Source organism: Glossina fuscipes, unplaced genomic scaffold, assembly GCF_014805625.2.
Source record: "Glossina fuscipes isolate IAEA_lab_2018 unplaced genomic scaffold, Yale_Gfus_2 1, whole genome shotgun sequence".
NCBI classification, from domain to species: Eukaryota; Metazoa; Arthropoda; class Insecta; order Diptera; family Glossinidae; genus Glossina; species Glossina fuscipes.
In genome coordinates this window covers 13,964,327-13,979,473 of record NW_023998415.1, presented here as the reverse complement: position 1 = coordinate 13,979,473, position 15,147 = coordinate 13,964,327, and the positions used below count along the sequence as shown (strand labels likewise).

At 33.2% G+C, this 15,147-nt stretch overlaps 1 protein-coding gene across 1 annotated transcript in view; it reads right to left on the bottom strand.

Moving 5' to 3' along the window:
• Window positions 1-11,060: 11,060 nt before the first annotated feature.
• LOC119631758 (cuticle protein 7) overlaps window positions 11,061-15,147 on the bottom strand; it is a 6,026-nt gene continuing 1,939 nt past the window's right edge. Inside the window, exon 3 of the mRNA XM_038024247.1 lies at window positions 11,061-11,767. Coding sequence (XP_037880175.1) covers window positions 11,354-11,767 — 414 coding nt within the window. The 3' untranslated portion in view covers window positions 11,061-11,353. The remainder of the gene's footprint in view (window positions 11,768-15,147) is intronic.

Here is a 15,147-nt window from a genome sequence, read left to right as displayed (position 1 = left end):
GAAGATTTCTAAGTATAAAGTTACACAGAACAATTTGGAATGAAGGAAAAATATGTGAAAGCAAAATTCGTAGGCTTATAAACAAACAAAAAAAAAAAAAAAGAGAAAAGAGAGCGTATACGCTTTTCATCAAAAAGCATATTCGCAACCGGTGTAGATTCGAGTTAAACGTGTAATACTACAACGATGAATAATTCACGAGTCCGAGGCGTTATTTTTAGAAAATGCTAAACATTAAACGATGCCAGTTAAAATTTAATGTCATTTCAATCACTCCATTACGAGCGATAACGATATTATTGACGCTACGCATACATTTGCCTGTGGTTTGTTGATTTTAAACGACCGTTCGATAGTCGATAGATAATGCTGAATGCACTAGACACTCACAGAAGAGTGACTACACCAGAGTGTATCAAAGAAGTTGTGAAAATTATTTTCGATAATTTAGGAAACGATAGCTGACATGATAAAGATATCGAACGACGGTGGAACAAATGCACCGCGTCGCAGGTCGATGGCTGCAATAGCAAACTTGTATAAATTGAAGTTTGCGTCTGGTCCCCACTTATCGCAGTCTTCACATTTGGTCCTAACGACCATTTTTTGTTTGTAAGCTTCAAGGCGAGGCTTCGGGGAAAACGACCTACATCAAGTGGTGAGATCACTGCGGTGACGGGGCGTATTTTAAAGGTCATGACGAATCGTTCTATGAAAAATGCCCTCGAAGTCTTAAGAAAGTGCAGGACTGCTTTCATCGCTGTTGAAAGAGGTTGTGCTAATGAATAAACTCAAACTTGGCAAAAAAAAATTGTGTTTCTTCAATTGGTTTCGGCAGTTGCTGCTTGATGTATTGAGGAAACCGATGCAAAGTTGGCAATCGACAATAGTCAATCTATTCAATCTATTGGCGAAACAAATGAATCATCAGATATTGAAATTTAATTCAAACAAGGCATTGGCAAGGCGTGCCAAGGAGAGTTGATTGGATTGTATTTAAAGGATACAATATTCGGATTACGTTATAGATATGACTTGGATTTCGCATTTTTATATGCACATTGGTTCAGTTTTATGAAGAAAAAGTTCTTCGAAGAACGATTCGGAACATCGTAGCTTATCTTATCTAACAAAGCCGGCTTAAAAGCTTCAAATATCATTTATTATTATAGTAGATTAAATGAGAAGGCAGCAGAAAGGAGACCGCCTAAAGAGGCCTACTTCGGCATCGCTCAGAAGTCGTGTATAGCCTTTTTCAATAATGATCCTGTATAATGAGCGTGTGCATCAATAATGATCCCAGATCCACGTTCAGTAAAGGCTAGCGCGTAGATACCTATGAATAGTAGGATACAAAAAGTTTTGAAACGAAACCTTTTGTTGCATAGAGCACCTAAGTCAATGAATGAATCAACATTTTTCAAGTTAAATGAATCGATAAAGTATAAATCGATGAATGTAATTATTCTTGAAAATAAACTATTAAATGTCTTCAATTGAATTGGATCGAAGGAGATACGAATATAATTTAAATTTGAAAGAGAAGATAAAGCTTCCCTATCGGAATATATTGAAAGATAAGTTCACCTAATTCTGAAAGTGATATCATTAATGCACAGGACAAATTGAAAGGCTCCTAACTCCTAAGTAAGAAGTTCAAAAGATCCCTTAACGATCTGCTACAGATATAAGAATAGTGAGGGCTTTTGCTGGAATATGCTCAGCGGCACTAGACTCTGACTTAGAAGAATTTTATGTTTTCTTTGAATGTTTAAAGAGGAGTTTGACTTTTCAAAAGTTTTCACTTTGTTTATTCATTCTCTTACTTCGCTTCAATAAATGTTAAATCCTTTTACAATATGAAAGCATTTCAAGAATCGTAGATTGATTAAACTTACACGCTTGTTACATTCCGTATCAATGCGCACTCGTTCTAGTCATTCTACAGCGTTGACAACAGTCATTCTACAGCGTTACAAACACTTTGCCAGTTTAGAGCGTACTCTCGTTATTATAATCTAATAATGAGTTTCGCTTTTCTACCTTATTCGTGTTCTCGTTTTCGGCTCTCCCCTGATTTTGACTACTCTACTCGACCGGACGGGTCTGTCCCTCGACACGGACCATTTGGAGCCATCTGTTTTACGACTCTCGTCAAGGTTGCATTTTGGGAGCCTTACCATATCCCAATCACAAACGTCTGTTCCCTTATCTCTCGTCGCCCGTCTACTAGTAGTTTACTTAATCCTATTCTTAAATTAACTTAGCCTAGCACTTCCCCATCAGAGACGAAGATCCTGTGAGGCCAAAACGAGAGATATCTTTCGCTTCTCGCAGAACTTATCCACTCAAAAAGTATAAAATGAAGTCGGATTTTCAAAAAGCAATAACTACTGATTAGTTCACTTGAAGCACTACCTAAAGTCAATATATATGACGTACGTCTACGAGCTTGTCGAGAATTCATTCAAGACATGACAAGCAGATTGTAGAAGATTAGTTATGGCTAATAGACTCTTTGTAGGCAGGCCTGCGCAGAGGGAACGATAGGAAACATCCTTGCTATGGAACTTTTGATAATAGAAGCTTATCATCATCTCGACTTTAGAATATTCAGATTTACTTTTCACAAATATATATAGCAGAATATTAATGAGTTTCGGAGATTACATGTTCCTAATGCTAATGCAGGTATTGAAGACTTATCATGGTAGTTATAAAAAAAATATAAAAAAGTTCAAATTCATGTATGAGTATGATTTTGTGTTATGACTCATTTACGAAAGCAGTACTATGTACGTTTTCTCTGATTAATAAATTTTTATGAATTAGAATTCTCCAGTTTATGATCTGTCTTGTTCTTTACATAAAAGTTGTTTTAGTTTTCAACAGTTACCTGTTTTTCAAAATTTTTTACTTACATTTTTTGAAAGAATGTAGTAATCAATGGATTCTTATTTCCTGTACATGAATGTAAATAAAAAATATATTAATTACATGCAAGAATTAATTGGGAAAGTGAACAGGATGTGACTAATATGTGCAGCAGTCGATCGCTTCAATAATCTAATAATTTCATTTTTACAGCGACGTTATTTCTATTTATATATATATACTTTCTTTTTTTTTTTTTTGCTTGCAATTAAATTTGTGTCGTAAGATTGTTTTGCGGTTTTGTTGTTGCTTTTTTTTCTTTTCTTTAATTAGCCTCAAAGTATACTTTCAAATCATAGTAAAAATTTGAATTTTTTGTTAGATTTCATTTAATTTAATTTAATATATGTTAACAATAGCTTCAAATAACGCAGAACGTTCCCCTGCAGTCCAATATGTAACAATTGTACATTGTAGTGATGTCTAAACAATTGTACATAATTGCACAATTTTATATTTTATATATGACTCATCTTATCTATTCCACTAAAGGACGCAATGACTTGCAAAATCTTGTAAAGTATTCGACTTGGTAAAAATTAAACTAAACAGCATCAGTTATTTTTACTACGCATAACTACGAATGAATTATAGAAAGCTTTAATTTCACTTGCACATGCTTCATGTGCTGGCAGTTGACAGCAATTCCAAAACTTTAAACATTTGATGACGATAAATATCTATTTTCTGGTAGTATTTGATTCATTGCACATTTAGATTTTGTAAACCCACATTATCTCGGAATTTAGATATAAATCATTTTATGAAAAAAAAAAAAAATAAAAAAAATGAAATTTCTAACATTTAAGTAAATCGGTAAAATTGTGTGCAAACTTTTAGAGGAACTTGCGGCACGTACCGTCTACTGTTTAGGTTTGTTAAACATATATCTCGAGGTGTAATTAAAGTTTTCAGACTTAATTAATATTAATTTTATTTACATAGCAATAAAAGTTGACGAAAGCCAAGGTGTCCTTAGGATACTGTCGCAAATGTAAAGTAGGCATGATCTTCAGTTGATGGTCTCTAATTTACTTTGAAGCCAAGATTTTTTGTACTCCATCCACAGCAGCTAATAAGACACATGGTTATGATATAACGATTATGACTATGGCTTTCGATGAATTTGCTTTTAAATTATTTAAGACAATAATAAGCAGTCTAATCTAAATCTTCATCGATCCACCTGGATAAGTTCATTGCCAATCCGACTGATCGCAAGAAATAAACTTGCACATCATCCGCCCTAAGGGGAATCGCATTTGGTTTCTCTTCTGCCGAAGAACGTATTGCTAACTTTAACAAGCTGCAGCGAGTTTTCTAAATACGACTTTATTAGTCTTAGCCGGCGTAGGAATAAGTAGAAAGCAAAATTTTAACTTCTCCAATAATACACAGTTGGAAGGATCAGCCATTGCTAATACAATTAAATTATTTTTATTAGTCTGCAGACGAATGTGTTCCAGACTCATTTACCTACATTCGAACTACGTATCCAAACTTTATAGGCTCTTTCACGGACTCTAATCACTCCTGTGATCTCCACTGTGAACAACGATGGTTTGAAGTTTTTAGCAAAATACACCTTAACTAGGAGTACGTGTTCATTACAAGGTTTAAGCAGATTGAAAGATAAAGAAGATGGCGTGTCGGTGTTTCCAAAACACTATACCCAATAAAACATAAATAATTTTTCTTAAATATTGAAATAGGTTGCTTCTGTTATCCTTGCCGTCACTGGAGAAACGTAGATTTGTTCTTGGGGTTTCCTTCTTAATCAAATTAATAAATGATACAATTGACTCGTCCGCATTACTTCGTGAGATAGGCTTTAATATCCCTAACCGCTTCTCTAGGCACTTTATGTTGGTTAAGCTTAGTCAGTGTAAATATAATTATGAGCTGTTTAACCCGCTCAGAGTTGTTTGCAAGAACCGCTTATTCTCATTAACGGACTCTTTAAGGTCCATTAAAGCAACATTGCTTAACACGCGCGATGTACCTACGATGTCGTACTTAAACAAGCTCTTAACCTTAAAATGTCACGATGAATCGAAAATGAATTGTTGTTAGCTATTATCGGTTGCCAAGCTTATGCATGTTTGCGATGGCTTGGGGTTCATTCGCAATTTGTTCCTGTACCGGTTGTGGGTGTGGCTCGATGCTAGTTGTGTACATGCTTTTTTTCTTTTTTTTCCTTCTTATTTGTTTTATTGTACTTATACTATACTTATGTTTTAATATTAATTAATTTAAGATTTACTTTAAGAGTCAATTGAACTCTTCTTGTATAAGTGGAATAAACAAATAAATAAAAAAAAATTAATAAATTATGTTATGTAGATGCAATTTTAAAATATTGCTTGGTTTAGTTTTTATCGATCCGGTGAATAAGCAAACGCATATTTAATAGCGTACTACATTAGCCATAGTTAATTTCTTTACAAGCATTGCCACGAAAACTAAGTCAAATCGTTGCAATATTACAGACCTTAAATCTCTATAGCTAAAAGATTTCAAGTATTAGTTACTGTAAGTTGAATGCATATTTGAACCAATCAACGATATTACGCGGTAAGGTATGCCGCATGAGAAAACTATTACAGAAGCACACAATACCTAGAAGAGCTAGGTTTTTATTAGGGTCAAAACGTGTTAGCTAAAATTACCAGTTGGCCAAAACGACTCCAAGGAATACTTCAACCGTTCCCTACTATTTCTTCTGCTTTAGTTATAAACACATACGACCGAACATTTCCCATTACCAGTGCAAATTTCAACTCTTAGATACCCTTGATAAGACTATCCCATGTACATACTATATTTGGGACGATAAATCAGAATAAAAATCACGCTGGAAAGTGCGCGTTGTGCTGATTTATAAAACAATTAAAGCAAAACCAATGTTGCCAATAGACAGTTTTGTTCGCGAGCAGCGTTACCTTAATAAATATATATTGCACACGTTCGAAACGTTTTATGATAGTCAAGAGCTAATCTAATGTACAGTTAAGAAAAATCTCACATTTGGTAAAACAGGCGCGCGCGAACTACCCATTATTCTAGTAAACGAGAAAGGTCGGCTAGAGCTTCACCAATAATTTGCAGCAAAATCAAAAAATATCAAAATTGAATCTGCTGTTGGTTGGCTTCCTTCTAGAAGATTATATTGGCAGAGTATTCGCTAAAGTCATCGACATGACGAAACCGTAAGATGCACTTAAACATTTGTAGATAGTCGTTCATAGAATCGTAAACAAAACCTAGGCTATCCTAACCGCTATCTCTTATGCGTACCTTAATACTACAACTATTGGGACACGGGTCAAGCGTGCAATTGACTTAAAGCACGCAATTTTTTTGGAAATCTTCTATGACCTTTGATCTCTAAAAACCTATACTTGATTTTTTCCCTCTATTCTACCATTTGGGAGTATGTACGGTGTTTCATATTCTCGACATAACAGTACAAAATTTCTTTCATTGCGCATTCATTCAAAGTATTTTAAGAAGCTAAGGCTTAACATTGTGTGGGAAATACCTCGCTCGGATCATTTAATCGCCTGCAAATCGATAATGTTGGTGAATAGCTCTCCTTGATAGCCGGGAGCTACCAGGTCTCGCCTAGAGATATTTAACCGTGTCCAGCTAAGATACTTAGTTGGTGATGTGTGACAAAACCTTGTACCGCACGTCCAACTCCTTCCGCCTCTTGATATTTATTTTTGGTAAAGCAAAATAATCCCCCATCCACCCCCTCCCCTACCTTCCCACATAAACAAGGCGAAGCACTTAGCGGTAATAGATTAGAATAGATATCTGAGCTTTGTGGCTATACACATATATCGTATCGACGTATATAAAAAACTTGAAAACAAAAATAAATCAAAATATTTGTATGTAATCGTAAGCACAACTATAAAGTTGTGGGCTTTTTTTGTAGCGAAAACAGAAATGTGTGTCAATATGAACTCAAACCAAAGATTTGAGTACATTTACATAGTGCACTTAAAAATTATAATAGTAATTATGGCAACAATAATAATTATGCACAAGCATTGTTTTATTATATATTTCAAATGTAAGGTAGTAAGTAGTCACTGATTTTGTTGTAGATTTTTTTACATTTTCTTGTTTGTTGTTCGTGCAAATTTTGTGGCTTTACTAGAATCTATTTTTATCAAGAGAGAGGAAAAACTTTATTTTTAACCTACTATATCGAAATCCAGCTGGAAAATATGTCCTAACGATTAAAAAGAGTTCGCCGGTTTATATTAATGATAAAAAATGATGATAAACTGGAAAACAAATGATGAAAAGCCATTGGCATTAGCTAAGTTATATACTTGAGTCGTGAGTCTAAACCCAAATCAAATTAATTATAATAAACATTGTAGCATAGTCAGCAAGTAAAACTACAGATGGGCCAACAAACTACAAGATGTAAATCAATCTCACGGGCTGGCTAAAAAAGTCGGAATTATGAAGCGCATCAACACACGCATGCACAAATATTAACGGAAAATTTAGAGAGAGAGAGAGCAATTTTCAAATATCATAAGAGCATTCATTCGAAAAATTTTTGCTACCTATGACTTATGTTCTGTGCAAGAAAGCGAATGTAGTTCTGATAATAAGATAAACCAACAACGGAGAATTATTTTTTTTATTTTTACTAATAAAATCAGAGGAAAATATTTCATTGCAAACATTTGGAAAAATCTGAATGCGAGAGAAGGGTCAGTTCTTATCCTTCCCTCTCGCCACGATAGAGTCATAATTACTTAACCGTACAACCATAGCAATTAGTGTCTTGATAGCGCAGCAATTTCTCGCTATTATTGTGGGAGAAGTTTCTTTGAATCGTTATTTTAAGAGCAAAAAAAAAACATTAATTTAGCCGGAGAAAATTCTACTGAAGCACACAGCAGAGAAAATTTAACAATTAAATCGAAGGGAAATGACGTAAACTTAATAGAGATGCTGTTCTTATACTTACCAAATATTCAAAGAAAATCATCAAATCATTGTATGTGAAGCAGTCAATAATGGTTTTATTGTGAACATGAACTGCCAATTAATTTTTTTTTTTTTTTTTTTTTTTTTGTTAAAGTTGTGCTGTCAACTTAAGATGGCAAAATTAATGTCAGGTAACCTGAATTTAAAATATCTAGATATCTTGGCCCGGAGCCAATGCTAAGTGGCATAAAGTACATACGACACCGAGTAGTCTCGAAATTCAAAATTTGTGTGTAGCTGTGAAATTCTAAAGAAATCTTTCAACTGATTTATGCAGACGACAATTGGCGTCGATATCGGTTGGTATCGTTGATATCGGTTAGATCGCAAATACCGTTTATAGATGATTTTTCAAAAATCATAATCGTATATATTATTGAAAACCAAGGGCGAAGTGTTCAAAAAATTCAAGTATTTTAAAGCTTTAACTGAAAATAAATTAAATGAAAGCATTTAGCAGCTTAAAGAAGAAAACGTTATTTCCCAATTTTCCTTCAATGGAAAGAAAAATACTAGAATAACGATATTTGCGGAAGTTGTAATGCATATATTTAATTATTATTATGTATATATAAATATATATATATATATAGTATTGAGAAATCACAACAATGGTGATATTTTCGCGGGACATCTACAACTAAAGCGGCCTTGCTAAAATGCAGGAACAATGCAGTGATAATTTTTTTCTAAAAAAAAAAAAAAAAATTTCATCATGATCTGCATATCTAGAGCTAGAAAAAATTTTGGAATTTTCTATAAATATTAATTTGTGTGTGGTTGGCGTATGTTTGAATGGAAAAGTTGAATTTGCGATAACAAGAGAAAAGAAAACTTGAAGAAAAGTCCATAATTGTTACTAAGTTACGTAATTCAATGTAGAATTTCAATTTTCTCTTGCCAGATATAAGAAGCAATGATGATCAGTGATACCCACCAGATAGACGTATATGGTGAACTTTTTTCCCCTCTATTGGACAAGGTATGAAGCATTTGTTACGCTAATAGGAAGAGAAAGGAAATTTTTGAATAAAATCGACAAATAGTATAGGAGGGCATTCAAAGGCCGCTAACTACGTCACACTCCCCACAGCAATAACGACGCGATTGAATGGTTTAATCCGGCTTTAGTTGAAATCGATAGGCGCCTGCTAATACAATATGGGTTGAGAGAAATTTTATGACGAGAAGGAAACCACCATCAACTTGCTTACAAATTGTTGTTGTTGTAGTGGGACTACTTTTCTGGTCGCTTTAGACGATTTTTGCCGGTTACTGTCCACTCGGCTGACCGCCGATTCAACTCTCAAGTGTAGGAGGAGATTGCAGCTGGGGCAGCGTCAAACACCTGTCTGAGTCATTAACAACTTGTTGTCAAGCGCGGCATGCTCTCAATGTCAATACTCTCAATAGTCAATGTACTGCCTTTTGATATTATTAGAATCTAAGCCAACTCACGCAACTTCAATTTCTAGTCTTCCAAAATGATTTTTATGTTTTCTGAAATAACTACCAATTTCGGGTGACTAAAGCGTTCATTAACATCCGAGTCCATACGATTGTGTTTAAATTTAGCGCAAACCCCACACCACATATTTATTTATTCGTTAGACCAGATATTTCGCGATATCTTTCAAGGCAATGTATTTTTTCCCATCAAATCAGCAAGCGAAATAAAGTTTTTTGACTTGTTTCCATTGTTTTGAAAATTGCAAAAGTAGCGTAACTAAAACAACTGTCACTTGTAAACGTTTTCGCAAACGATCATTAAACTTTGACACTTATCGTTGAGAAGGCTGGTATTATCTATAAATCATATAGGTCTGGCAATACGTGTACATACATATATATACATATACCTGTATACATATATTAGACCAGAGACTTATTGAGTGATGTGTTTTGCGTTAGCTGAACTAGAGTAGAGTCCATAAGAAACCTAAGGTGCGGCTAATATTATAGAACAAACTGATATTGATTGATATTTGATCGATAAAACTGTATACTCACTGGTAGTTTTATCAGTTTTTTTACTGAGCGGTATATTACAGGGGTAAACATTTGAGATAGAGTCTGATGTAACAATAATAAACATTTCCTACATATTCCAGCAAATTGAGCAAAGTCTGGTCACTACCTTACAAGAGATTGCCTACACTTGGTAAAGGACAACAGATACATCACCTTTGTATAAACGCTTATATCAACGGAATTCAAGTCTAGATTTGCTGCGTCGCCTTAGATACTTCGATTAGATGGCTTTTGATTACTTTTTGCACCAATTATTTGAAAATGTTCAGCTTATCAAATTTATTTGAAAAATGCACTACAAATGAGTCGCAGAGTGATCGATTTTGCTGAGCATTGTGACGAGTATTTATAAAATGTTTCCAGTTAGTAAGGTTTCGAGCTAATTGTCCTGAACGCAAGATAAATCAGAACTGAATTGTGATTTTCATGAAGAGTTCGAATAGTTTGCAAAGACTTTTAAGTTCCAATCGATAGCACATGGCAAACTAAAGCATCCAAATAGCCATAATAGAAGGCATAGACGGACAAGAGTCAGGCGTCTATTATAAGCAATGATTTCATGAGTTTTTTCTTTTTTAATTCCCTATAATTTTTTTCATTTATTCATAAATTATGTTTTTCTTTTCTTCTTTAGCAGTTTACAAATGTGTGTGTGTGTGTATGTGCGTGTGAGTATTATAACTTAATAAGATTTCTTCTCCGCTTTATTTTTTAAATTTTTTTTCATTTTATTTTTGCAAGTAATGCTTTTTTAATGGGGTATGAAAGAAATGAATGACTTTTTAAAGGCAGTGATGTGATATGCATTAGGAAGAACAAGAGAGTCACTATCGTTCGTATATACAAGGAGATTATGTGCAGGCTACAGAAGACAACAAGATTTATCAGAGAGAGAGAGAGAGAGAGAGAGACAGACAGAGAGAGAGAGAGAGAAATGAAAAATAAATATTTACAAAAGTTTAAGTTCGTTAAGAGCTACGGTGAAGACTGAAGCAAAAAAGTCAGAAAGTTTGCTGGAGAAGCTCAACCAAAGATTCAATTTCGAATTAATTCTCCTCTGTTGTGTCTTCTTCTTCTGTTGCTTATGCTGGTTCGATTTCAGCTTCAGTTTTAGTTCATTGTGTTGACCGTTTTTTTTTTGTTGTTTTTTTTTTTTTTTTTTTTACAATTAAATGCCCATTTTCATATCCTTTACACTATATACCGTTGTTATCAATGAATTTTGTGTGTTTTGCCTTAAACTTAATTTAAAAAGAAGAGAGAAAAAAAAAAAAAAACACTATTAAATTAATTTACAGTTACTTCTTATAAGAGTGAGACAGAGTATTCGTAGTTTGCTTTTTTTCTTAAAGTGATTTTTTTTTTTTTTTTAATAATGACCATGAGCAGCTCCATGACCTGCATAACCGGCATAGCCACCATAGCCGTGAGCCGGACCGGCAGCAACATGATGCGCTACAGTAGCATAATTAAGAGCAGGACCAGCGGCGTGATGAGCTATAGCGGCGGGAGCAGCATGAGCCACAACAGCCGGGGCGGCATGAGCTACGACAGCGGGAGCAGCATGAGCCACAGCATGTACAGTGGGTGCGGTTTTATGAACGACAGCATTGAAACCGTGATGATCATCGGCGGTATAATCAACGGTACGTACTGAACCGTCTGGTTCAACTAGGGAATAAGAACCCTTCACCACATCGCCATCGCGTACTTCATGTTGCGACTTAACATCACCGGTATGTGAATCAGCAACGCCGTAATTATAATTATATTTGGGGTAAGCCTAGATGTAATAAGAAAAATATGAAAAAATTTTACAAAATATTAAAAAAATGCTCTTTTTTTTTTCTCTATCCTTCTCTATATATATATATATATTATAAAAGAACGAAAAAATATTAACGCTGATTGAAACCGATAGAGTAATTAATTCTTTAATTAGTCCACTGTACGATTAAGTTGTTTACGGTTGTTGTAATGTTAGAGAGTCTAAAATTTATTATTAAGCGCTCAAAAGATTAAAATTCATGTATTCAGTTAATCCATTCAATTCATGCTTGAATACAGTAACGCTTATCCTCCAAATGCTATATGGCGTTAGATTTTCAGATCTCAGGTGAGCAAAATACCAATGCAATGAAGATGACCTTGGTTATCATTGAAACCAATTTTGCTAATGTATACATATTACAGCATACAGCCAGCGTTTAGCTTAAATCGTTCAACTTAATGGGAAAATTTCCTACCAGGCATAGTATATTCCAACATATTGTCTTTGTTTTTCTTCTTCTTCGTTTTTTTTTGCGGTTTGTAATGCGATAGTTTATGTCAAAGAGAATTTTGCAATACACTTGAAGAACAAATCATAAAACTTGACGGTCATAAGTTATAACAAACAATACAATGTTGGTAATAATTAAAAAGAAAGTTGGACAGACATCATGAAGAGATCCAATTCAATCCAATATTAAAACCCACACACAATGCAAAGGAAATTGCTTTGTAGCAGACTTTTTTTTCAATATCTGCAAACCTTTGCTTTTAATAAACTTATTTCAAAATAACTCACATAACTCGCATTTATTTTCAGAAAATCAATAATCAATAGTTTGTTGCTTAAGTCTTTCATCTATAAATTGGTTTTTTCTCTATTTTAAGAGAAATTAGAGAAAAGTTTTTTGCTTTTTAACAATGCGCTTCAAAATAATATGCATTCTTAGGCATACTATTTACTATTCGTTACCCAGGGGATCTGTAGATGCATTTAGAGGAAAATTCTTACGTAAATAAAATAAATTATCGGTTGGAGTCAACCAGTTGTGATTACCAAAAAGTAGTTGGAATTAATCCATGTATATTTGCTATTGAACTTTTTTTCAATAAATATCCCGATTAACTCGTTAATCGACAGCAATATAGTTATATTTTCATCTATTTTGCACCTGCATAATAAATAAATTATATAACTTTTCATATGTGTGGAGTGAAGTCTTATAATTGTAACATCATTCTCCTCGATGAGGACAGCACTGAATGATCAAACTGTCAAAATTGCTTTTTTTTTAATTAAGGAAATTTCTTTATTTTCATTAGCTTGTTACACGAAATGCTACTTCATTCCAACAGTCAATTGATAGCTTGTTGAGTAATTCACGCTGTTACGCCATGTTATCTATTTATCTCTATGAGCCGCATTTGAAACATTTGGATATCTACGGTAAGAGGATTTAAGACAATAACATAACATGTTGCTCGGGCCGGGCTCAAAAAGGGATTTATTGATAAAGAAATGGGAAGGCATTGAGCGCAGCAGCTTTTATGCAATGTAATTCATCTATGCATTTAAGGTAATCGGAATGAATTTGAATATGACGTTATTTAATATATTTTCTATTAGGTTTAACTGCAATGTTAGTCAGCTTTTAAATTACGTATGAAATGAACAGTAAATTGATTGCATAGCTAGCCGCTAAAATGAAAAGTGACATACATAGATGCATGAGATGTATGCGAAAATTGATTAAGGAAATTAACGTGAGTTTATCTGATCTCATCTCAATTTAAAAAAAACCATGTCAATCATGTAAAAATGTAAGAAAAATTTAGCCAAAGATAATTGCATCATTTTGCATGTAAGTTAACCTAATTTTTTTTTTTTTTTTTTTTTTTTTATTTTTATTATTTTGTTTTAGTGAAATTTTATCATAACAGTTACACTTGCTTGTCTATCAGTGACATACATAACTGAGCCATATATATGTATAATATATATACATATGTATATATATATATATATATATATATATGCTTAGATTTAAATAACGTGACTTGATGTCTTACGTAGTAACCAACACGTATTGTGGTTAATTTAAAAAAGAAAAAAAATTTTGTTGCTCTTTCAGAAATTGAATGCATGAATACGGAATAGTATTGTATGTGGTACATTTCGTGTAAATGCCTGTGTTAAGTATTTGTTACAATTTTTTTTTTGTTTTTTTCTTACACCTCTTTTGTACCTTTTCCTATTGACTACAGTTTAACGACAAACCGCCGGTCGGACGGACGGACGGACAGATGAACAGAGCTTTGAGCCTTAGTATGGCAGCGGTAGTAGCAATTAAACAGCATCCAAGTATAATTGTTTGCTATCTCAAGCAATTTGTTTATTACTTTGTTATCGTTATGTGTTTATCTTAATATTGTTGTTGTTGCCTACGTAGAATTGCGAATTCATATGCTCACTGATCTCTTTTGTGCTTTTTGCAATTTCAGGCACAAACTATAATTTTTGTTATCGTTTTGTCTTTTTGTTTTTTTTTTTTTTGTTTTTGTTTTTATTTCCTTCTAATGTACAACAAATTATTATGTTAGCATGGCTTTCGACAGTTTTATACTAGCCATAATTGTTGTTGTTATGTTGTAAGATAAAAGATTGCTTAACGTTTTCTATCCACTTTTGCTATACAAATTCTCAATTATGTATAAAGACAAAGACTATTAAATTTTACCCAAGTACTTCATGCTTCAAAAGTACTTAGTTTCACAAATATTCGCAATATTTTATAATTGGTTGTTTTCAACATTTTTGATTTATGGCTAATTTTAATTGTAACGGATGTAATTAAGTGGCGTTCAAGATACGTTTGCATACGTGAAACGGACCGTACTTGTGAAGGGTAATGCTTTAAACCGAGACATAACTGTTTCAACAAATAAAAAATTAAATTAAAAATAATGCAAAAAAAAAAAAAATAACAAGAATGTTATACAAAAACAATATATATATATATATATATATATAGATATATTTAAGTAACGACTGTTTCGAAATGAATTTGTTTACGATATCCTTTAAAAAAAAAAGTTGAAAAACCATACGTTTTATTTAGAATACATATGCAGACGGATAACTGTTAAGCTTTTTCGTTCCCTTTAAGGATCTTAGCAAAGTTAAGTTAGTTTTCTGCGCCTCTAATGCTGAAAGTTATATTTATCTATACAATAACTTACTATATAAGAAAACTGCATACGTTCTGCGAATTATTATATAGAAAATTCTGAAAATTATTATTTTATATATACAGCCGCTATCGTAAGCAAATTTATTTGAAATCTCTCTCTCTCTCTCTCTCTCTCTCTCTCTCTCTCTCTCTCTCTCTCTCT